Source organism: Lepisma saccharinum, chromosome 26, assembly GCF_977018435.1.
Source record: "Lepisma saccharinum chromosome 26, izLepSacc3.1, whole genome shotgun sequence".
Classification (NCBI taxonomy): domain Eukaryota; kingdom Metazoa; phylum Arthropoda; class Insecta; order Zygentoma; family Lepismatidae; genus Lepisma; species Lepisma saccharinum.
This window is the reverse complement of record NC_139254.1, coordinates 41,147,975-41,173,218: the sequence shown is the minus strand read 5'-3', so window position 1 is coordinate 41,173,218 and position 25,244 is coordinate 41,147,975. Positions and strand designations below refer to the sequence as shown.

The 25,244-nt window shown below is 37.0% G+C and overlaps 1 protein-coding gene across 1 annotated transcript in view; it reads right to left on the bottom strand.

Annotated features, from left to right (window-relative positions):
* The window catches only part of LOC145979635 (clavesin-1-like), a 176,835-nt gene that overhangs the window by 86,877 nt on the left and 64,714 nt on the right, over positions 1 to 25,244 (bottom strand). The window contains exon 6 of the mRNA XM_083112600.1: positions 19,196 to 19,340. Within this exon, the coding sequence (XP_082968726.1) occupies positions 19,196 to 19,340 (145 nt within the window). The remainder of the gene's footprint in view (positions 1 to 19,195; positions 19,341 to 25,244) is intronic.

The window sequence follows — 25,244 nt, the reverse complement described above, 5'->3', positions numbered from 1 at the left end:
CTTGCATTCTCTTCGCCGGCTATCACCAACAATCTGTCGATGAGTTTCCTCACGTCGTCCACCCAAACGAATTCTTTGGGTAACGTGTTGTAGCGTTTGACGCCGCTTCCACTCTTCACCTCGTTCCAAATCGGTTTGATGTGATTCCTGTACTTCTCACCGCATCGTTGTTCTGGTACATGGCATCCGTCATGATTAGAATTTCCCTGTAACTCTGGTAATCTTGGTCGGTGTAATCTTTCGGCTGCTTTTTGGCAACGAGTTCCCACAGTCCCACCGTACCCGGATACCAGTTCCAACTATTCTTCTCGCCTAAATTAACTTTAATGTCATTGCCTTCGAAGGTGACTTTCGATTTTCCAATCTTCCACACAACACCCTCGTTGGTTTCCATGCTCAGATACAATCCGAACAGTTCATCCTTGTCGAATTTCCCAGTGCTCAGGTAGTCTCTTGCCAAAGGTCCCAACTCTATCTTATCCGAAGACGACGACGTGCTGCTTATGGCTTGACGTCGTGCCGGTACGTCCTTCAGTTCGAACGGCGTCGAAGGAATGCTCGAAATGGATGTGGGTACAGTGTAACTTTTAGCTGCGAGTGATACGAGTTCGTTGATCAAATTTTTATTTTGTTAAGTGACACCTTTAATTTCTTTACCTAGATCGCTGATGGCATCGATCACTGGTTGATCCTGACGTTTCTTCTCTTCGTAGAATCCGCGATTCTCGGTTTTCCAACCTTTGAAGCGTTTCGCGAGGTAACCGCGAAGCTTAAGATTTTCGTCTTCGATTTTTCGTTTCGTCATAACGTTATTTATACACGACGTTTCTCACAACGTTGCAACGTTTAGAAAGTCGTCGATTTTGTTTCTGTATTTTCCGTCGTTGGGTTTCCTCGTCATGTCGATCGTCGCGAATCCGAAATCGTCACTGTTCCAGCAAGAAGAGCAGCGTTCCGAAAATTGATTGTAGTTCATGTCTCCGCCTACGTAGTCATCGTACGCGTGCTTGAGGTTGGTGTGATCTTGACGAAACAAACATATGAAATTAGCATTGTCGCGTAGTAACTGTTTTGGAATTTTGGAAAACGTTTGAGCTAGGTAAAAGCAATCCATTCCTTTGTGACGACCTTGCGTGAAAAAGTTGCGAATTTCATTTTGATTTTCCAGGATGACATCGTCGAACAGAACGACTGAATTTTCACGACAATCGTCGAGTGGTTTTATTTCCGAAGCGAACGTTGCAATGTCCAGACCATCGTACAGTTTCATCAGTTGCTGGTATTTGGATTACTCCAAACTTTTCGAGAACACGTACAGGTGCCTGCTCTTCCAGTCTAACCAATTCGGTGCGAGGAGAAAATTGTCCACGAGCAGTGTCGTTTTCCCACACCCTGAAGGACCTACGATTAGACAGCGGATGCTGTCGGGAAGCAACTCGCCGTTCTTTTTTTTTCGTTTGACTTTCCGAATCCGGTAGACGCTTCACCATGTTCCACGTACTCACAAGATCACTTCGTTCGCATCGATCCAACTCTTTTCCGGAAGTCCCAGCCATTTGACAAACAGTTTGTCACCTTTCCTACGCAATACTTTCTCGATGAGGTACGTGTCGGGGTGTAAAATCTTCCTTTCAAAATCTCGCCGCTATTATCCTTTATTATATACGTGTGTCGGTTTCCGGGTAAAACTCGAACCACCGTAAAAAGTTCGGTGCTCCAATTTTTTGTGAATCCCTTCTCGAAGGTGCGTTTGAATTTGCTGATTCTCACCTGGTCTCCAATTTTGAATTTTGATTTCTTGGTAGTCGGAGTGTATGTACTTTGGACAGTAAACTGTAGGAATTAAACGCTGCTCGTCAGATTTCGTAACGTCAGCTGGCTTCATGCCTATCGTTCTGTGTACCGTATCATTATAGGTGTCGACGAGTTCCGGCAGGATGTCGACCCATTTGTAATTTCCCCGAAGCGTGAATCGTTTCCACATGTGTGTTTTCAAGGTTCGATTAAATCTTTCCACGATGCTGGCTTTGATGTGACTGAAAGTCGAATAATGTCGAATGTCATGTTTTTGAATAAACTTTTGGAATACGGCGTTGTAAAATTCTTTACCGTTGTCTGTTTGCAAAAACCGTGGTCGTCCGCCGCTTTCGCGAAAAATTAATTTGAATTCTTCCGTGACGCATGTTCCCGTTTTGGCTTTCAAAGGTAGAGCCCATGCGAATTTCGAAAATGTGTCTGTGACGGTGAGGAGGTACTTGTTGCCCTTGTTCCATTTATGTACGTTTTTTAACTTGCCGTTACTCATCTCCACGAGGTCACTTTCCCAGAGGTCATCGATTCCCTTGGTTACCACCGCTAAACGTTCGTAGTTGCGGCGTGCAGGTTTATGCAATTGTTCGACGATGTCTTGCCTAGACATTTTTTAGAGATTACGTTTGAAGAGAAGCACCAGCGTGATGGGATTCAAAGAGTGTGGCACCTCGCTCGTGTTTTGAATGATCAGCTTATCGCCGGCACTCACGTCGAAAACGGTAAGATCTTCGTCTTCGTGTATTTCATATATGTTGCGCGTTTCGTTCCAACGTGCCAGAGGAATGTTTCCTGCTTTCTGGACCGATTCGATATCAATGTCATGGTGGAAACGCTAGCTTTTCTGCCGTGAGACCAGTACGAAAATTCGTTTATCTGAATAGTGCCTTCGAGGAGAAACTTGTAATACGGATGATAAGGATGTAACATGTACAGTTTGTTACCTTCGACGAACGTGGAGATTCTCTGTTCATTGGGTACGCTGTTGATTTCGATGGCTTGCAAGGTGAACAATTTGGCGATTTTAGTGTCGACGCTGAGCAGATTACTGTGAACGTGTCCAAGTTTATTTTCAATGGGCAGCAAATGCTCGACTATGGTATCCGTTACGGTAGAAAATGACGGTTCGATTTTCACTTCCACGTTCAACTGCTTGTAGTTTTCGTTCAGTTCTTGCAACTTGGCACCGAAAGAGGCCAACGTCGATTCCTGCGTGGATTCCAGCACTCCAACTTGATCTCTGATGTTGACGACAATGTTCTGAAGGTTCTCAACTTGATTCAATTTCGAGCTTTTCTCGGTAAGATCGTTCACTATGCTTCGCAACTCGGTAAACTGCGTGTGAAGATCCGTGACGCTCTGCGAAGTGGGCAAGGTCGACAACAGCGAAGTAATTTCATCTCCAATCTGTTCCACGTTTGCCGTTTCCGTTACTAGTCGTTTCAGCATTCGAGATATGTTCCTTTTCAAAGCGTGTAATTCTTTGGAGGTGGGGAGGTGGGCCACCGTACTTTCGAGATCGCTCAATGAACATTTGATGTCGCTCGATTCGGATAATGCCGTCGCCGCCGTTTTCAATTTTTCCAAATCTTCCTGCTAAGGCACGCTCGTCCGTAACGATTCCAAGTCACCCTGTATGTTGTCGAGTACGTGATGAAAATGAGCAAGGTTCGATTCGACGTTCAAATTTTCTAAATATTCGATCTTCTGCTGAACCGAGCTTAACGTGTCTTGAATACTCGTCAACGCGTTCGCTTGAACGTGAATATTTTTAATTTCTTCGTTGATCAACTCCAGAGACGCCTGAAGCGTAGCGATGGTGGTTTGAATGTGTTCGAAATCTTGATAAGCCTCCAATTGAATTGTTATGTTCGCAACGCTTTTACCGATGACCTGCAGTTCGTCTGACGATGGTAGGTTCGACATGGTATCTTCCAAAGTCTGTAACTTGGATTAAAATTTCTTCCAACGTGCCGGTGAATTCTTCTTCTAATTTGGAAACGACGACATGCAAGCGTTCTACATCGATATCGTTCACGACGGTTTGAAGTTCAGAGAAATTCTTTTCGATTGCGGAAGTTCGTTCTTCGATTTCGAGTTTCAATATTTCCAAATCTTCATTCGATTGAAATTGCTGTAATTTGGCCAAAACATTTTGAAGCGAATCCACGCTCAACTGTATATTTTGAACGTTGTCGTAAGAAGGTACATCAACATAATTTTTTATTAGTGTTTTCAGTTCGGAATCGATTTTCGGAATAGGATCGAGACATTGCGTTTGGAGCGTAGCGATCTCCGATTGCAAACTATTGTTTAAGGTCTCCTGCAAAGCGATCAAATCGCTCCTCAACTTTTGAACTCGAACACCGAGCATGAGAATTTCTTCGGCGTGGTCTACACGCTTGGTGTGGCCGAAAATGTCGTTAGGCATTATGGTTATTTATAATAGGATAGACGATTCGTAATTCTACGAAGAGAGGAATGAGTTTGTCGTAATCTCCGAGGAGTTCCACGCATAAAAAATCTCCTGCAGACACATCGTACGCCATGTTAGAAAGTACCTTGTCGTGGTTCATTCGAAAAATGTTTTTGCAGGTAGAAATTTTGATTTTTCGCCCTTCGTTCTCCGGATTCACGATGATTTGAAGTTTCCCGCCGATCGGAATCTCGTAAAAATGTAAATTGTTGTTGAAGACGTAAAAAGTTTTGCCGACTTCATCATCCAATTTTGTCCAAATGCTGTTGAGGTGAACGATCAACAGGCAGTTGAGTTTAGATAACACGGAAGGTAGATCTGTCGTCGTGCGGTGTACAGTCTCCATGATGATTTTCGGCAACCAAAAAGATTCTTTGTCCTTGCTATTTATTTATTGTGTATGTGAGACAGTTAAAGTTTTTTTATTTTAGTTATAGTTATTTAAGTTTATTTTTTTCATTTGCATTGCCTACAATTTTTACAAATTTCTAAACGATAGTGTCCCCAAGGCAACGTGTGGATTCCACAAGACAAAATACATCTTTTATCGTCATGCGGATCTAATGCTACTTTCCTAACTTTGTTTGTTGTAATCACATGGTCTACACTTTGGATTCTTTGTTCTATACTTAGTATCGTCGATTGTGAGTAAAGGCAATCGATGTGATCGTGGAAGGTGAGTTTGTTGGTTTTCTGAATTTCATATCTAGATTGAAAGTAGGGTAAACGGTACGTTTTAGGCCACCCCCGAAATTTTGGTTTACTTTTATTGTGTACACCTATACAGTAATATACTCAAAATCTAACTTTGACTGTTACAAAAAGTGATATAATACAAGCGCAAAAAAAGTCAAAGCTCAAATTCCAATTTTCATAGTGCAAAATTGCTAATTTTCGAAAATCCCTCTATAACTTTTGCTAAAATTTTAATTTTCAATAATTAAAGCGAAGTGCTAAGTTAAAAATAAGTGCTAAGTTACTTCCGGTCTACTTCCGGTATACTTCCGGTCCACTTCCGGTTCACTTCCGGTCTACTTCCGGTCTACTTCCGGTTCACTTCCGGTTCACTTTCGGTCTACTTCCGGTCTACTTCCGGTATACTTCCGGTCCACTTCCGGTTCACTTCCTGTCTACTTCCGGTCTACTTCCGGTTCACTTTCGGTCCACTTTCGGTCTACTTCCGGTCTACTTCCGGTCTACTTCCGGTCTATTTCCGGTCTAGGCTACCCCCGAAATTTTGGTGTACTTTTATTGTCTACACCTATACAGTAATATACTCAAAATCTTTTTATAACTTTTACTAAAATTTTATTTTTCAATAATTAAAGCGAAGTGCTAAGTTAAAAATATTATAAATTATTACAAATTTTAGCAAAATACTCCAGCATCTATTCGGTTCAGATCTGAACCGAAGATCCTGTATTTGTATATCTCTATATCACCATATGTGTACTAATTTTTATTTCTTATATTATTAGGAAGTTGAGAGAAGAGGTTTGTTAAAATAATTAATTATCTAAAATTTTATAGTTTTGAAAAGAATCCTAAACCTCAACATATTTCATGCAAATATATTAATAAAATAACTATATAAATATTTTCTAATTATGCCAATGAATGTGTTTGGGTTTAAGAAACAACATATTCAACAAATAGAGAAAATTCCAGTCAACATGGATATTATAAAAAATATTCTTAGTAAATTGAGAAGTTTGGTCATCATTCATCTAAATAGAATCTGGTACCAAGTTGATGAAGACACAGGGAAACAATTACATGTATTCAATAATAACAAACCATCATATAAAATTCCTGTCAGTGGGTAAATGCAAATAAGTATCTCTCCATCCAATGCAGCACTTGTACACATAGGTCGGAATTTGTATAGAATTAAGCATAATGCAATTAGTCCCGACACAACATACGAAGTGCAAGCAGGTGAATTCCTGTATGCTGAAACAATTGGGGAGTATAATAAATTAATTCATCTCTTCATCGAAATAAGAATAATCTATGAATCTATGAATTTATGAAATATATAAAATACCAAAAATAAAATAATAATAAATAAATAAAATAACAAATATATTATGGACATATTTGGGAACAGGAGAAGACAGGAAATACCGGATAATTCCAATGATATTGCTAGATTAGATGAACGTCTAAAAAAACTTAAATCAGATTTATTAATTTTACAAAATTTATTAAATGTGAATATACAAGCAGAAATCACAAATCTTCAAACTCAACTGATTGACCCCATAGTAAAAATTGATGGAGAACTCAAATCTCTACTGGAAAAATATACCAATTTAGCCTCAATAGATAATCTTCAAAACTTGGAGGAAAGTGTAGCCAAATTAAAAAATGAACTCGATAAATTTCGACAAATGCAGATAACCAATACCGAACAATTGAAACAGCAATTAAACAAGCAAGCGAATAGTATTCGCACCGAACTGCAAACCATTGTTCAGGGTATCAAAACTCAAGAGGAATTTGAACAAGTAAATGCGAGTATTACCAAATTAGGGGAACAGTTTCAATTTTTTGAGATTCCTACACTGGAAAATATTAAAATAGAACTGCAGACAGATGAACTGCATTCAGACATAACCGAAGTTTAAACCAAACTTCAAACATTGGAAGATTTTATTCATAATTTGCCTTCATCTACTGAACTCAATGCCATTCCTCGTAGTGTAACAAACATTAAATTGCAGCTGGAAACTTTTGAGGATTTTGGTAAGATACAAGCAACCATAGCTCACATCGAAGATACTCTTAAAATTATGAAAAATGAATTAATTATTGTACAGGAAACTCTGGAATCAAAATTGCCAGGTATCACCGAAACTTTAGCCCTAGTACAACAACAAGTTGCTAAATTAGAAAATCTCAATACCGAATCTGAATTATCTCATTTCCACCATCTCATAGATGACTTACAGAATAAGTTAGAAAAACTGCAGCAATCTACTCCTACTCAAGATGACATAACCCAACTGCAAGAAATTTTGAAAACTGTTGTAGATGCAACCGAACTGGATGCTGTAAAATTAACTCTGACCACACTTCAGAATACTGTAGCATTGTTGCCTACTTCACAGGAAATAAGAGCCATGAAGAGAGCAGTAAATCGAATACTCAAATCTGAAGATATTAAAAATATTCAGGGGGAAATTGCACAAATCAAAGAAACTGTTGCTAATCTTCCCACCAACCAAATAATCAATGAACTAAAGTTATTATTTATGGACATCAGAAATCAAGTACACGATCTCGCTAGCCAGAGTTCAAAATTGAAACTAGTAGAATGTTTACAGCAGATTATCTCGAACATTAAGGTGCAAATTAGCACCATTGAAGCAGCACAAGAATCGAACTTATCGAATTTCGCCAATCAATTGCATGATTTGAAAAAACAATTCAAACAGGTAAATGTGGATGTGAAAATTAAACCGGGTTACGATGAGTTGGTTCGTACTATCAGCGAACACCTGGAACCGGTATTAAGCAGATTAGACGATGCAGATTCTCGTCAGTTTTATTCTATGGAAATTGTTAGGTTACAAAGTATTCCAAACACTCGAGGGCAATGGACATATGTTAATGCAGGTAATGTTTACAAATTATACCCGTACGCACAGGCACACGAATTTTTTGTTGATGGCCAACTTAAATTTTTGAAGATTAGATTTCTAAATAATATAAAACATGTCGAAGTTCCCAAATTTACTATAATAAGAAAAGATGGTATACACAAAGCAGTTCAAATACCTATAGCATACCGGGATGAATCTGCCAACAAATATAAAATACATGAGGATGAACAATTATCGCTTTTTCATATTGAAACTGGTGATAAATTAATTTTTGACATAAAACAATTATACCCTGAGGTTAATCCATTTTATGTAATATTTTCTCTTCGTACTAGATGTCTAGACAAGGTATAGTTAATGAATTACACAGACCAGCCCGTCGTAATTACAAACGATTATCTGTGGTAACAAAATGCATAGATGTTCTGTGGGAGGGTGATCTGATAGAAATGTCTACGGGGGTTTTAAAAAATTTACATAAGATAAATCATGGTTACAAATATTTACTTACCGTAATAGATACATTTAGCAAATATGCATGGGCAATTCCTATAAAATCTAAAACAGCAACTTGTGTCGCTGAAGCTTTCAAATTTATTTTCGAGCAAGGTAGGATCCCGAATTATTTGCACACAGATAGAGGAAAAGAATTTTACAATTCCACATTTACCAAATTAATGAATCAACATAATATTAAACATTATTCTACATACAGTGATCTTAAAGCAAGTAAAGTAGAACGATTCAACAGAACATTAAAAAATCTCATGTGGAAACAATTTACTCTACAGGGTAACTATAAATGGGTAGAAATTTTACCTGACCTAGTACATAATTACAATAATTCCATGTATAGAACCATACATATGAAACCTGCCGAGGTAACTAGATCTGATGAACAACGATTGATTTCTACTGTTTACTGTCATAAGTATAAATACACAACAGAGAAACCCAGATTTAAAATAGGAGATAAGGTGCGAGTTAGTAAATTTAAGCATTTATTTGAGAAAAGTTACACAAAAAATTGGAGCACCGAATTGTTTACAGTGGTTCGAGTTTTACCAGGCAACAGGTATACTTATATATTAAAAGATAATTATAATAAAATACTGAAAGGAAGATTTTATGAAGAAGAACTCACTAAAACAAAATATCAAGATACATATCTTATTGAAAAAATATTAAAGAAAAAGAATAACAAATTGTATGTAAAATGGCTAGGATTGCCTGAAAAAAATTGGATACAGGAAAACCAGGTGATTCTATGATACCAACTTGGAACGTTGTGCAACGTTTGCCAGAGTTAGTAGAAACTAGTAAAAAAAAATGGTGAGTTGTTACCATACAATATTAGGTGTCTTATTGTTGGCCCATCCGGTTGTGGTAAAACTACACTGCTGGTAGATAATTTCTTGCTTGCGCCTAATTGGTTAGACTGGAAAAATAGGCACCTGTATGTATTCTCAAAAAGTTTAGAACAACCAAAATACCAGCAACTCATGAAATTGTATAAGGGACTGGGTATAGCCACATTTGAATCAGTAATTAAACCTCTCGACCACTGTTTAGAAAATTCTGTTGTGGTATTCGATGATGTGATTCTGGAAAATCAAAATTTAATTCGAAATTTCTTCACTCAAAGTCGACACAGAGGAATAGATTGTTTTTATTTGGCTCAAACATATTCTAAGATTCCTAACAGTTACTGAGGGATAATTCAAATTTAATATGTTTGTTTCGTCAAGATCACACTAATCTTAAACATGTTCATGATGATTATGTGGGGGGAGATTTAAATTACGACCAATTTTCCAAATTTTGTTCATCCTGTTGGAACGATTATGATTTTGGATTTGTTACAATCGACATGACTAGAAAACCTAACAATGGAAAATATAGAAACAAAATCAACGATTTCATGAACGTTAAATCGATATAAAAAACGTTAAAACGTTATAAAAATAACCTCTAATCAAAAAAATGACAAAACACAAAATAGAAGACAATTCTAAATTACGTGAGTACCTCACCAAACGATTCAAAGGTTGGAAATCAGAAAATCGAGGATTCTATGAACAACACAAACGTCAAGATCAACCAATTATAGATGCAATCAGTGGTCTTGGTAAAGAAATTAAAGGTGTCACAGAACAAAATTAAAATCTCATAAATGAATTGGTACCTCTTACTGCTAAAAATTATGCAGATTTTCCTCCTACACCATTATCTAGTATTATCTAGTATCCATACCATATATCCAGTCTATGGAGTTACGCATGCCTATAGTTGAATATGAATCGAATTATGCTCTGAAGTACAAATCCAACATTTTGAAAAATCCTCAAATTCCAATACAATTTTATTCATATCAATGCATACAGAAACCTGTAGAGGGTAAATTTTTCGAGTACGACATTACTAATCAGTTCCAATCTCTACAATATGACATGCCAGAATTTGTAGCCGTATTGTTTCAGACAGGGAGAGATGACAATCAGGAAAAAGATAGCAGCAAATTTGATAACTGTAAAATTAAAAATATATATCTTAAGAATGGTAGGAATGAGGTATTCCCACGTGAAAATTACAATTTAAATATTACAGAACAAGATTATTTAAAATTATATGAAGCATATTCTGCATTTAAAAGAGTAACTGAAGGAAATATCGATATGTATTATAACCCAGACGAGTTCATAGTTCACAGACCTATGTTTTTAATAAATGCATCAAAAGAAAATTGGTGGTTATCAATGATCGAACTAATATTAAGTTAATATGTGAATTTCATGAACCATTACCTGAAAATACCATATGTAGTGCAATTTAATTTTGGAGAAATCACACATATATGATGTAAAAAATGAAAGAATGATACAACAATTTTAACAGAATAGAATAAAATAGAACAAAATATAATAGAACAGTGTTAGGTTGCTGTATTATTTAAAAAAATATTAATTATATAAAATAAATTATGTAATATTTGCATTAATTTTTTGAATTTATAGAATAATTTTAATAAAAATATAATAGAATAAACTAATTTTAAATTGTTGTAATATTTATATTAATTTTTTGAATTTATAACATTTAAAACAAATTTTTAATGTATTATAGTGTCCATATTCTCTAGTATGGATATTGCAATTTAATACTTGCAATTTATTATCATTCCCATCAAGAGCTATTTTATTTTCTATTGTAGTATAAACACCGTCTAATTTACTAGTAAGATGGTAGGCAGGCATGTATAATTTTTTATTTTTATTTTTTAAACATTGTTTGAAATCATCTATTGCAAGTTTTCTTGTACATGCCTGTTTTACACCCTTAGCTTTTTTAATTTCTTTTTCTTCCCCATCCATTTTCATGCAATACATTTTCGATCTGAGTCCGGCAAATTCTGATATTATAGATCCTGCTGCCTCATCTTTCATTTTCCCAGGGATCATCTGGTTTTCAATATTGTATAATGGATGATTTTCTGGATAATTGCTAAAATCAAAATATTTATTTATAGAGAACAAGTCATTGTATAAATTATTTGTTTCTATCTCATATACAAAACTATCAGTATCCATATAAGCTACTTTAATTCTATTTTTGTATTTAGGTTTCATAACATCATAATGAAATTTATACATTTCCAAATTTGATAATTTTAAAACTGTAACACCAACAGCTATCGGTGCATCACACATTATATTGGTGTTGGATCTTTCAATAAGAGTTAGATTATTAGTAATTTTTGTAAAACTTTTATATGTGGGGTCGGCAATAAGTTTCAGAAGTTTTTTTCGTTCTGACACCAAATTACACCTCACTCGATTTCTTTTGTTCTCTAAACATTTTCCATATATGGAATTACTCATTAATTTATAAATATTTTTTTCAACTTTAGAATTTGTTTGTATTCGATTATTTGTATTTTTCTCAATATATTGAGATAACCATCTTTCTTGATCAAATTTTAACCCTTTATGGATTTTTGTTAATTTCATACCATGTTTCAAATAATACTGTAACAGTCGATAATGAAGTACATAATTATTTTTATTTTCAAATGATAATATCAATTTTGTTTCCTCTGTACCTGGTACTTTTTGAGAAACTGGTGCCATAGCAAAACCATGGTGTCGGTCATGTGGATGTGATGGATATTCCAAATCAACTTCCAGTAGACAACCTTTTGCATTATCTTCAGACCAGTTTAAGAAATCTTTGTCTTCAAGTTCTGTATCTGTCATCCATTCGTAATTGTCAATTGGTAGTGATTGATTCATGACATAACCATATAAATTGTTCATGTCAATATATAAAATATATTTAAATTTTTTATTAGCATTATAATTTCTAGATAAATATTTATTATTTGCTTTTGCATATCTTAAAGGACACTGGACTATACCACCACGCTTACCAGATTCAACAAACATGAACTGTTCGATATCGGTAACAAGACCAATTTCAAATTCTGTATTTAAAAGCATAGCTTGCCAGGATAAACCAGGTGTTGTATACATAAAAACAGGATCCAAATTGTATTTCTTGAAACAACGATTTCGAAAAATCTCGAACACATCAGCTAACAAAAGACCATCCAGTTTTAAATAGATATCATGATAATCTCCCATTGTTTTACAATTTAATATATTCCAAATTGTCTGTGCATATTGAAAATCTATTTCACTACATTCTTCATCCTGAAGATGGTTATAAAATTTATTTTTTCGGTGGTAACTGTGTCTCATTAAATTTATCAAAACTATCCATGTATTGATAGGGGTAAACTCCTTTTCTTTTTAGCAATTCCATATTAACATTATTAAAATATTTTCTTGTGTGAATAAATTCATCATCGGATAATTATTTCACCAGATTTGCCAAACTACTAGATAGAAACTGATATGAATCTAGAAACCTAAGTTTAATTATTTGTCCATTTTCTAATCTGATAGTTTTTTCTATGGTAATATATTTATCTTTACTGCGTGGTATAATATTAATATTTTCTGTATCATATCCTAATTCTTTGATAAATAAATGTGCATCAAAATTTTGTAAATTATGAATAAATACTGGAATAAAATTTGGTTTCTTTATTTTCAAGTTACATGAATTGCAAATTGTTTCAATATATTCTCCATTAAAATGGTTATGGTTTTTAACTTTTGGATTAAATAAATTAAAAATATTTTTACAATATTTGCATTGTTTGGTATCATAATATTCTGATGTTGTTCTGGTGTAAGTTTATTCATCAATTTTGTATTATATAAAATTGGAGCAAAATCTTTTACCCACTCTCTACGTTTTTCAATAAATATTCGAGATGCATTTTTACCTCTATAAATAAATAATTGTTGTGGAATATTTTCTTCATAAGTTTTTACTAATTTTAGTACAAAACCACAAGATTCATGGTTAGCTATATTTGTTGTATATGATTCATTTGGATCGGGAAGACATGTTTGCATCGGTATCTGTATTGTTTCAAAATCAGCATAGATTACAAATGGATGTTGTACCAGCGATTCATAATTAGAAAATTTTATACTTTTGGATGGAAATTTGTAAGTTACATGAGGATAATAATAACATTTTTCAATATGTTCCTCTAATTGCTGTTCACATGATTTGTCACCTCTTCCATAAAATTTTGTCAAGCATCTATCACATATAGCAATTTTAAGATGATGTAATGTTATTTGATTATGCACCAATTTTGTTAGATTTTGTATGAGACAATAGTGTTTCTTATTTCTCTCTGTAACATATAATAATCTTATGATATGTCCACCAGCAGATAGTGGATGGTGTCTGAGTGGATAAATATTATTATTTATATCATAACCATAAACATGAACATTTATTGATTTTTTATTGTATTGTTGATATTGCTTTTCAAATTTCTCAATATCTGAGATTTGTACTGGATATTTTATTCCTGACATGGATTTTTTAAATTCTGTTTCAAATTTTTCATAATTGGAGACACGATATTTGTGATCATTATAATTTTTAACTGGATGAAAATATGCTATGATGCACCAGAGGAAACATTTATTATCATTATTTTGAATATTTAATACAGCTAATTTGTTTCTGATCTCTTTAGGTAATTTAATATAACCAGATCCTCCAAGAGGGGCATTTTTTGCTATTTTCAATTCAAGTTCATGGTTTGTATCACAAAGAGACCAACCTGAATCTTGTTTTTCGAACTGTTGTTGTTGTAACTTAAGTTCTTCACAAATACTATCATAAATATCATCTAAATTATTAGTATCATTATAGTATAATTTTAACACATGAGTCTGATGATAAAATTTTTCTATTTTATTACCAGGATTTATATAATTTGATGATAAAATACAATATAATTTGAGAGAATATTGTCTAAGTTTATCACAAATTAAATTTTTAAATTTAGGTTTAAGTTTAGCTAGAAAATTTGGAATATCTAATTCTTCATTATCTACATGTGTTGTATTATATACAACATGATATAAAATATCTTGGTTTGGATTTTTAATTTGATTATTCATTTTGTTATAATTGGGTTTTATATCTATATTTTATAATTGGGTTTTATATCTATATTTTTATAATTTGGGTTTTATATATATAAAATATTTTTAGGATTCTTCTTAAAACAATGAAATTTTAGGTAAATTAATTATTTAATAAATCTCTTCTCTCAACTTCTAATTCTCAAATAATAATTGAAAATAGCAAAATATTTGTATTTATAATCTCAATTTATTAATCAGTAAACTTTTGGTTTATATCTATATTTTTATAATTTAGGTTTTATATATATAAAATATTTTTTTAGGATTCTTCTTAAAACAATAAAATTTTAGGTAAATTAATTATTTAATAAATCTCTTCTCTCAACTTCTAATTCTCAAATAATAATTAAAAATAGCAAAATATTTGTATTTATAATCAGTAAACTCTCCGTTTTATATTTCATCGGGAAAAATTTTGATTTATCCCCCGTAAGGAAGTTTCTGTACCGTGGCATGTCCGTAGAGATTATTAACGTTGGCGTAGAAGATGTAATTCGATGCTCGATTTGAATCATAATCTTCTTTCATGTGCACGTTGTTGGCTTTTGCATATCTCTGTACACATTGTACCATCCCGCCCCGAATCCCCCTCTTGATGAAAAGTAACATGTCCACGTCCGATATCAGTTCCAGCTTGACCTTTGTCTGGAATAACATTGCCGACCACGCTAATCCCGGTAGGCTGTAGAAATACGCTGGATCTAATTTATAAATATTCGTTGCCGTTTTCCTGAACGCTTGAAAAATATCCGCGAGTATCGTTACGTCTAATTTTAAGTAGGCATCGTGGTAGTCTCCGAGTGTCCTACATTCTAATTTCTCCCACATGAGTTGCGCGTGTTGGTATTCTTCGTCCGTAATTGCTTTCTCTCTGAGTCTGCTGTAAAATTCTCTTGGAAGTGGGAGAGCGTCGTCATTAAATTTAGAATTATCACTAACATATTCGTAAGGATAAATCCCTTTACGTCTAACGAGTTCTATGTCTACGTTGGGAAAACTAGCTTTTGTAATTTTGAATTGTTCGTCTAAAAGTTTGCTGGCAAGAGCGTCCAGGCTTGCAGAGATAAATCTATATGAATCCAGAAACCTCATATCGATGGTATTTTTAGTCTCAGGAATCATAACTTTCTTACTTATAGAGATGTATCGTTCTTCGTTTTGAGCAAGAATATCTATTTTTTGAGTGTCGTATCCGAGTTTCCTAATTAAGGGATGAAAATCGTAATTAGAATCATTGTGAAAGAATATGGGGACGAATTTTGGTTTTTGGATTTTGAGGTTGCATGCATTACAGATTCCGCTTATGAAGCGACCGTCCGTATGCGAATGGTGAAACACTTTACGATTGTCGTCTGTGAAGTGGTTATCACACACAGGACACTTGACAGTGTCATAGTAATTTTGAAGTTCGATAGCAGATAACGGAAGCATCGGTTTCGATGTTCGCAGCATGCATCCAATTTTCCAAACCTCCTCGACCATCTTTTCGAACAAGCGTTTGATTTCATCGGGTCCTCGGTATACGTACGGTTCATTTATTTTATCCTGTCGCACGACAACGTAACCGAAACTGTTTGGTTCGTGAAGCTGGTAAGGTGTGGAAGAAACTTCGGGATCCGGATCGCAGTATGAAAGTGGTTTGAGGAACGCCTCGAAATCAGCAACGATGATGGCCGGATGTTCCAACAACGCCTTGTGCATCCTAAATTCTTCCACTTCGTTCTTTTCGGTCATCAACATTCGACCCGGTCTGTTGTTGCCGCAATATATTTTATGTTCGGCAAGTTTATCGGTAGCAATCTGACGTCTGGTTTAATTTCAATAATCGACTTGTTTTCGATCGTCGAACGTGGTTAGGCATCTCGGGCAAACTTAGATGTTGTTTGCATGCTTGGTTGATTGACTTGTGACCAAGCGTGATAGTGAACGAATGAGACAGTAATGGTGAACACTGTCGTTTGAAATTAGAAGAAGATTATTCACACGAGCATCGTCATCGTCGACATCGCTTATCCTGACGGGATGCACGACATGTTTATCCAATGTATAGGAATACACGTTGATGATTAAGCGTTTTCCTTCTGCATCTCGTGCTCGTGTTTCGAATTTTGATATATCCGAAATGGTTACCGGGTATTCGATGCCAGCCATTGCATTTTCCAGTTCAGGTTCATGTTGCTTGTAATGATAAACCTGTTCTGGATGATTTGACCAATGAATCGGGTGAAGTTCCGCCAACACACACCAAAGAAAACATTTATCTTCTATATTTTGAATGTTCAGCACGGCTTTTTTATTTTTAATATCCACTGGAAGAGGAACGTAGCTGGATGCGCGAAGAGGCGAGAATCGGTTCACGTAAACGGTTAACGTGTGAGGACTTCCACACAGAGACCATCCCGACCCTTGAGCATCGAAATCGTCGTGTACAATACAATTTTCAGGTATGTTATTTTATATAGAATTTCTTGGGGGTGATTACAAAACTCAAAAAATTCTATCTATACTGTGAATAGAATTTTCAGGTATGTTATTTATATAGAATTTCTCAGGGGAATACAAAAATCAAAAATTCAATCTATACTGTGAATATAATTTCCAGGTATGTTATTTTATATAGAATTTTCTCGGGGTTCATACGTCCCTACTACCCGAGCGTCATGGTCGCAGCGGGGCTCTCGCCACTCCAAGTTCACGTTGAGTGGCGTGAATTCCACACCGGAACCACCAGGCACGGAAGTGGACGTTTATCGCGGCAGCACGAATCCCAACCGGCTGCACGGAAACGGATCTGCACGTGTATTTTTTGCTGTGCATCCGCAAGATCATGACCTTGCGTAAAAAAATCAAGCATGCCAAGAACTGCAAGACCCTTGCCGCCGGGCAAATTTTTCTCGAAATGGACGCAAAACGGAACACGGCGAAGTTGATGATGAACAGCATGTACGGTCAGATGTACGAACTAAAAGACATTCCCGAAGAAATTCGCGCTCACGTGAACCAACCTTACATTCGCAGGCCGTACGGGAAAAAAGTTTGGGGCTCGTTCGTTTCGAAGAACACCCCGCTTGCGCGTCCCCATCGTTACTTTTCTGTCGCGAACCATCCTGCTGAAATCGCGCGACGTGGTCGAAAAAATTTCCCTCGAACCCGCGACCGCGCATGATGTACATGGACACGGATTCGCTTTTCATACTCACGGATAAACGCGCTCAGGATAGCTTGATCGATCACCTGCACGAGCGGTTGGTTCCCGAACTTGCGGGTGAAGGTCGAATTCGTACTGAAAAACTTTTTCGCGCTGACCAAGAAAAGTACGTCTTGCAGCTGGCCGACAGCGACGAGGTGCAATTTAAAGGGTTGAGGACCGCCATAGACGTGCAGGAAATACATTTTCTGATCACGATCCTGAAGAGAGCGTGGGGTGAATACTTCGACACGGGATATCGTACGACGGACTCGGTCGATCAGATCGTCACGAGCATCGTGTGGCCCACGGCGAAGGCCTACCTGGAGTTCGTGGAAAGGCACTGACGACCCAGTACAACAACATACAGTTCGACATGCCAGATTTCGTCGTAGTGCTCTTTCAGACCGGGAGGGACAAGAATCAGGAAAAAGATTCCAGCAAGTTCGACGACTGCAAGATCAAGAACGTTTATCTCAAGAATGGGAGGAACGAAGTGTTCCCGCGCGAGAATTACAACCTCGACATGACCAAAGATGATTACCTAAAACTTTACGAAGCGTTCTCTGCTTACAAGCGCGTGACCGAGGGAAACGTGGATATGTACTACACGCCCAGCGAATTCAAAACCCACAGACCCATGTTCGTCATCAATACCACGAAGAGGAAGCAGGTCGTGGTCAACGATCGAACCAACATCAAGGTCGTCTGCGAGTTCCACGACGCGCTGCCCGAGGATACCGTGTGCAGCGTCATCCTGATTGCAGAGAAGTCCTTCATTCATGACGTGAAGAACGAGAGGGTTACGGAGTTTTAAAAAAAATCCTAAAAAAATTGCCACATACTAAAAAAAAATCAATACATTTTTAGGTTATATAAAATATAATGTAAGTTAGTTCGGTGTGCAAATAAAAAAATGATAGGTTAAGTTATATCACTGAAGATCGTAAAAAAAATCGTAAGATACTTTAAGTTATATCACGTAAGATCGTGATCGAGTGAGGTGTTGGCAACACTGCGAGAAAATGAGACTTATGCCTTACAAGAGAAAACCATTAAGGCGAGCCTCACCGAGCCTCACTTCGAGCCTCATTTTCGGTTGGTGAACCGGGTTTCTTCCACTACTACTACCTCGTGTAGTTTAGCACGTAATAAAAAAAATGAATAGGTTAAATTATATCAAGTAAGATCGTAATATACCTACAACTGTGAGTGGGAAAAAAGGGAAATTTTACTAAAACATCGCTAAACGCTAAAACATCGACAAAAAATTGTCAAAATATGTCAAAAACTGATATTCAATTGATAAAAAATAGGCTACAAATGCATACCTACAAAGTGTTGCGTAGAAACAACCAATATACACTACTCTTACATTAATCTACTTCAAAGTAGTCCCCGTATATATGTGTTTTATGTACCTCCAGCCCCGACGCCCTCCATATAATTTCTACTTAAATTACCAATGATATGACACAAAGATATGTATTTACATACGCTATATATCTGCTTAAAATAAAGAACCTATTATTACCTTTTAGGGCTTCTGCTTTCGTGAGGATAATACTTCTACTTGTTTCAAGGTCGAAATCAGGTTGCGTGCCACCATATTTTCGAGGTAGAAGACTTGGTTTGATGTGTTTGTGCAGCGAAGAATAATCATTTCCATGGACGAAGATCTTTAAAAAGAAACATTAAGAATAAGGTTAAAAATACATGTGTCATCGAAACAGAAAATAGAATTATAGAAAGTATTTTCTTAACTTGAATACAGTCAAATAAATTTGTAAATACGATAAATCTTAAAGTAATAGCATTAGAAATGTATTGTTTTCATATAAATTTAAAATAAAACCAGTTTTCGTCATTTGATCTGTTGTAAAATTCCTACGCATCCTCGCTATTTTCTCTTGTGTAGGAAGGCAAAACAGAATTGGTTTCTGATCTTACGTGAGAATGATCTCCTTGAAATCAATCTTCGATATTCAAATTTTCATATACAGGGTGATTCTAAAGGTATAGTACAAACGAAAACCACAGATACCTCCCATGAAATAGAGACGAATGTTCCCCTTCCACTTTGCCGAGAGATGCCTCCGTGAGGAGCTAGACAACGCCGAAAACGTGTGAAAATGAACTTCACACCTCTGTACAGCCAGTACCAGTGAAGATAGAAAGGCGGAACAAACGAAGTCAAAAGGAACACCAAAGTCGCCCATCCGAAAAACACTAGGCGGCAGTTGCGCAACGCATGCGCATGGGGTTCCACAAAGGAAATAGGAGTGTCCCGCAAGACAATTGAAGGGAAAGGGTACCGATCGACAACGGTAGGGACAAAAGATAGGACCACGTACTCCGTACTGACGTTGTAACAAACGTCGTGATGGGGCCCAATCAGCCTCTTAGAAATGAAGCCGGAGACACATCGCTGGGTGGGAGCGGGCGAAAGGCTGCTTGAGTGTCGTACGGACCCCACCACTCCGTACGGTGGACGCCACTAATGGACGAGGTCGGAATCTTTCCATCCCGATCACCAGGTCCACCGTTCCCAGACCTGACGCGGCTGCTTGCTTCCGAGCGCAACCCCAGCCGAACAACTCGAGTCCCTCCTCGGCCGCAGCCTTCCGCTCCGAAACCAAGCGTGGCGTCACACCACCGCAGCCGCACACTGCCGCGTGGGTGTGAGACCGGGCCTAGCAAGGCTGGACAGATAAACTGCGTGGGACAATCGCGTAATGAAGCTACGTGGGGGTTAGCACGTCTGTTCAACTGCTGGGTTACCCCACATTGGTGTACACAAACACCACACGATCGTACGTAGTGCTCCCCGTCGGCTCGAGCAAGACGGACGAAGTACGTGTTGTGGGTGAATCGGCCAAGAATGAAGGACGCTACATGTGTTCCACGATGACAAGGCCCCAGAGTACATGGCCCCACATGACGGCAGTGGTCAGGTAGTGAAGAGCACAGGCACGGGTGGCTCAGGAACGTCAGCTGATTGTACCACAGCGCCGTGCGGACGTGTGGGCTGATTGGAAGTGCAGCGTCAGGGAGCGTGTCAGTGAAAGAGCCGGTGCGGTGGAGGTGTGCTTGACGTACGACAATTGAGTACGTTGTTTCGAAGCCGTTGTGACCAATGTGTGTGTGTGTGTGCCACCTGTGCACTGCAGTACAGTATTCAATAATTGGCACTATCCTCACCGTACCATGGAACGCTACACATTTGTAGAACTGAGGGACATGCATTTTGTCTACGGCCTTGCAGATGGCAATGGCCGACCAGCTGCACGCCTTTATCGCGGACGGTATCCGGAGAGTCGACAACCCGACAGCAGGTTGTTTTCGAACGTGCACCGTACCCTTGGTGAATCGGGTGTGTTACGTGCAGGCCATCATGTCGGTCACCCAAGACATGTGCGCACCGCGGCGGTCGAGGGTGACGTACTTGCTCGCGTGGACGACACACCGTCCACAAGCACCCGTAGCATTGCACGTGCAGTGGGAGTGAGTAGTGGTATTGACTGTATTATAAACCCGAGAAAGGAAGAGCCCCCCCTCCAGCAGATTTGCTACACTTAAAACAAGCTCAACATGAGCATATGAGCTTTTTGCTCAAGTGTGGAACCCCGCCTAATCCAAGATTTTTGTAAAAATGCCCTCGGGAATTTTTTGTGAAAGGAAGAGCCCCTCAGATTGATTTGCCCATACTTACAAAAGTTGCATCAGCCAGATTTTTGTCCATAAATTTGTCAAAAATTAATATTTTTTTGGCCACACCAGAAATTAAGCAAAAACCCATACATACACACACATATTTACTTCTGGTTTAAGTTTAATTGGATACCAGGTTCAATTTGCTTATCTAATATTAAAACAATGCAATATGCAGAGCCCCTCTAGAATTGCTCCGTGACTCTCTTATTTCTTATATTATATGTTTGCATGTTTCAAGTAATTCCCCTCTGTGTCAGTGTGTACAATTCCCGAGACGGTAGTATTGATTTTTGTTTTGCATGTTTCTCCTCAGCGCCAGTACTTACAGAAATTCCCGAGTATTGCATCAGCCAGTATTGTGAGAGTGACTGAGGAGAACAGATGTGTTGATACAGTGCTTCTCATACTTACAGGCCTGTTTGGTTTAAATATTCATATTGAACAATATAAAATCTGATATTTGTTGTAATCCACTCATATTTAGAGTCAAGCTTATATTTGTCCCAGCCTGTTATACAAAAATCAATACATAACAAGGTCATTGCCATTCTAGATACGCATGTTTGTGCAGGTATTTGCGCTGGGTCAGTGTGAATGAATATTTTTTTTTTCCACTTGTAAGCTATTGGCTTTACAACCTGTCATAATAAGCATAGAGATTAGATTTAAAACCCAGGAAATTTTATATAAATACCAAAGCCAAAAATATTAACACACATACACACCTACATACACATACACACACACACAAAGCACACAGCTGAACCCAACTGATATTTTTTATTCAGTATAAAGTTTTGAATTGAAACCCAGGAAATTGTATATAATAAACAACAGCAAAAATGCCGAATCAAAAATATTGTAATCAGTGCAATAAAAATATATTTAGCTCTAATTGGGCCAGACACCAAAAGATTTGTAACCCAGACAAATACAGAACTCCCACAAAAATTTGCCCCAAATGCAATACAAAATACAGCATGGAATATTTCACATATACACATAAAGATACTTGCTCTGCACAATCATCAACACAACCATCTACATCTGGTCTGAAAAGAAGGCATGAAGCACCTGTTAATGCCAGAGCAGCAAAGCAGCCACGCCATGCACCCATCCGTAGCAGTTTTAACGGCCAATTAAGGGATCACCGGTTTGTATCAGAGCCAAGATGTGGTATTAATAATTTTTTGAACAGTAAATCCTAATGTGCAGGCAATTCTAAATGCACAAAATGGGTCTTATAAGCTGTCCCTCAAATTGTTTGTACAATATAAGAAGCCAAATGGCACAAAATTTACACAGCCCCACATAACAGAAACTGTACCTGTATATTCAAATGCAAATTCGGACAAAATAATAAGCAGTTTGATGGATCAACTGAACATCAAACACTCAGAATTTGCGGCAAAAGAGTCTGGATGGAGCCTATGCGGTTCTCCACACAAGTTATATGTTAATATTTCTGAATTCAGCCCATTGCAAGGATCTACATATTTGCCATTACCTGCCAATATCAAAAACAAAAGAGCCGTGGTCAATATTGAAAATACCGACCAGAAATGCTTTTTGTGGTGTATATTAGCTGCTTTGTATCCAGTTTCAAGGCATCCTGATAGAATAAGTTATTACAAACAGCATGAATATGATTTTGACGATGCAATGGAGGGTTTAGAATATCCAATGTCTGTTCAGAATATTGATAAATTTGAAAAAAGGGCCAGGCACATCAATGGCAAACAATTATCTATTAATGTATTTATTTGTTCCACTGGCAATTGCCCGATAGCACCTCTCAGAATCAGTACATTTGATGATGATTCTGCTGTTCCGATTGATCTGCTCTTAATTGAAGGGGATGGCACAAATCATTACACTCTGATACATAATCTTGAAGCTTTAGTCAGAAAACAACTAGACAAATGCAATACAATATTCAAGTTGTGCAGAAGATGCTTAACTGTATTTTATGGTCAAAAAATGGTAAATAGGGTTCGTGAAGAGAGTGCAGAAATTGCCAAAAACAAGTTAATTGAGCATCTGAAATACTGTGGGAACCATAAACCTGTTCATATGGTGATGCCCAATCCAAGTGAAAATTGCAAATTCAAAAAGTTTGAAGCCTTGTTGGAACACCCAGCATATATTGTCTGTGATTTTGAATCAAACCTCAAAGCTCTTGCATTCTGCAATCCAGATCCTGAAGAATCTGCAATTACACCATACCAGCTACATGAACCTTCCAGCTTTTGTTATGTGGTTGTACAGGATGGTGTTGTTATTAAAGAATATTCATACATGGGAGCAGATGCCATCAAAATATTTGCGCATAGAATAAAAAATGAGTGCCGTGACATAGCATCTAACATCTTATTAAAATCAAAGCCTATGTTGCCTTTAACAGAGAAACAGATTGAAGATTTCAACAATGCAGAAAAATGCCCGGTATGTGATTGTGAATTTTCAGATGCAAATATCAAGGTTCATCACCATTCTCATACAGATGGTAAATTTAAAATGGCCCTGTGTAATAGCTGCAATATTCAGATCAAGAGACCAAGATTTATCCCCATATTTTGCCATGGAGCATCCAATTATGATTTTCATCATCTGATCAGATACGAGGGGTTTGACAAGCAGAATTTAAATATTTTAGCTGAAAATGATGAGAAATATATATCTATTAGCAAGATAATTAAAGTTGATGGTGTTCCTATTCACATAAGATTTCTTGATTCTTACAGAATTTTATCGGCTAGCCTGCCTACACTGGCAAATCAATTATCTGATGATCAATTCAAAATCACACGTGCATTGTTTCCAAATCAGGACCTGAAATTAATTAGGCGGAAGGGTGTATATCCATATGACTATGTTACAGATTTTTCTAAATTTGATGAGTGTTCCCTGCCACCACAAGAAGAGTTTTACAGCAGAATCAGAGGATCTGGAATCACTGATGAAGATTATCACCATGCCCAATTGATGTGGAACAATTTAAAATGCAAGACATTTGGTGATTATCACATGGCATATTTGAAACTTGATGTCACCCTCTTAGCTGATATATTGCAGGCATTCAGAAAATCTTCCATGCAAAATTATAAGCTGGATCCAATGTATTTTTACAGTGCTCCGGGCCAAGCATGGTCTGCAATGTTTTTAAACACTAAAATGCAATTGGATCTGATCCAAGATCAAGATACGTATCTGTTTATGGAGAAATGTATAAGAGGAGGGATGGTGCAATGTTCTCAGAGATATGCCAGAGCAAATAACAAATATATGCCTGATTATGATCCAGCACGGCCATCAAATTATATAGTGTATGTAGATGCAAACAGCCTCTATGGTCATGCCATGATGCAAAAACTGCCATATGCAGAGCTTGAATGGGTTGAAGATTTCAATATTGAAGATCTTCAGGACTTTGATGACAGTGACTACGGCCTATTCTTAGAGGCTGATCTGATAATTCCTGATGATTTGCACAATAAATTTTCTGATCTGCCCCCAATTCCCGAGGTTCAGTGCTCAGCTGGCTCTAAACAGAAGAAGCTCATGATGACTCTGGAGCCAAAACAGGGTTATGCCGCATATTACAAAAACCTCCAGTTCCTGATGAATCATGGTGTTCAAGTGACCAAAGTTGGCAAAGTTTTGAGGTTCAGGCACTCAGAATGGTTGAAACCATACATTGATACAAACACAGAGCTTCGAACATCTGCAAAGAGCCAATTTGATAAGGGCTTGTTTAAATTGATAGTGAATTCAGTGTATGGCAAAACAATTGAAAATGTCAGAAAACATACCGATGTTAAAATAATTACTGACCCCAGCCTGAGCAAAAAATTGGTTGCAAAGCCTAA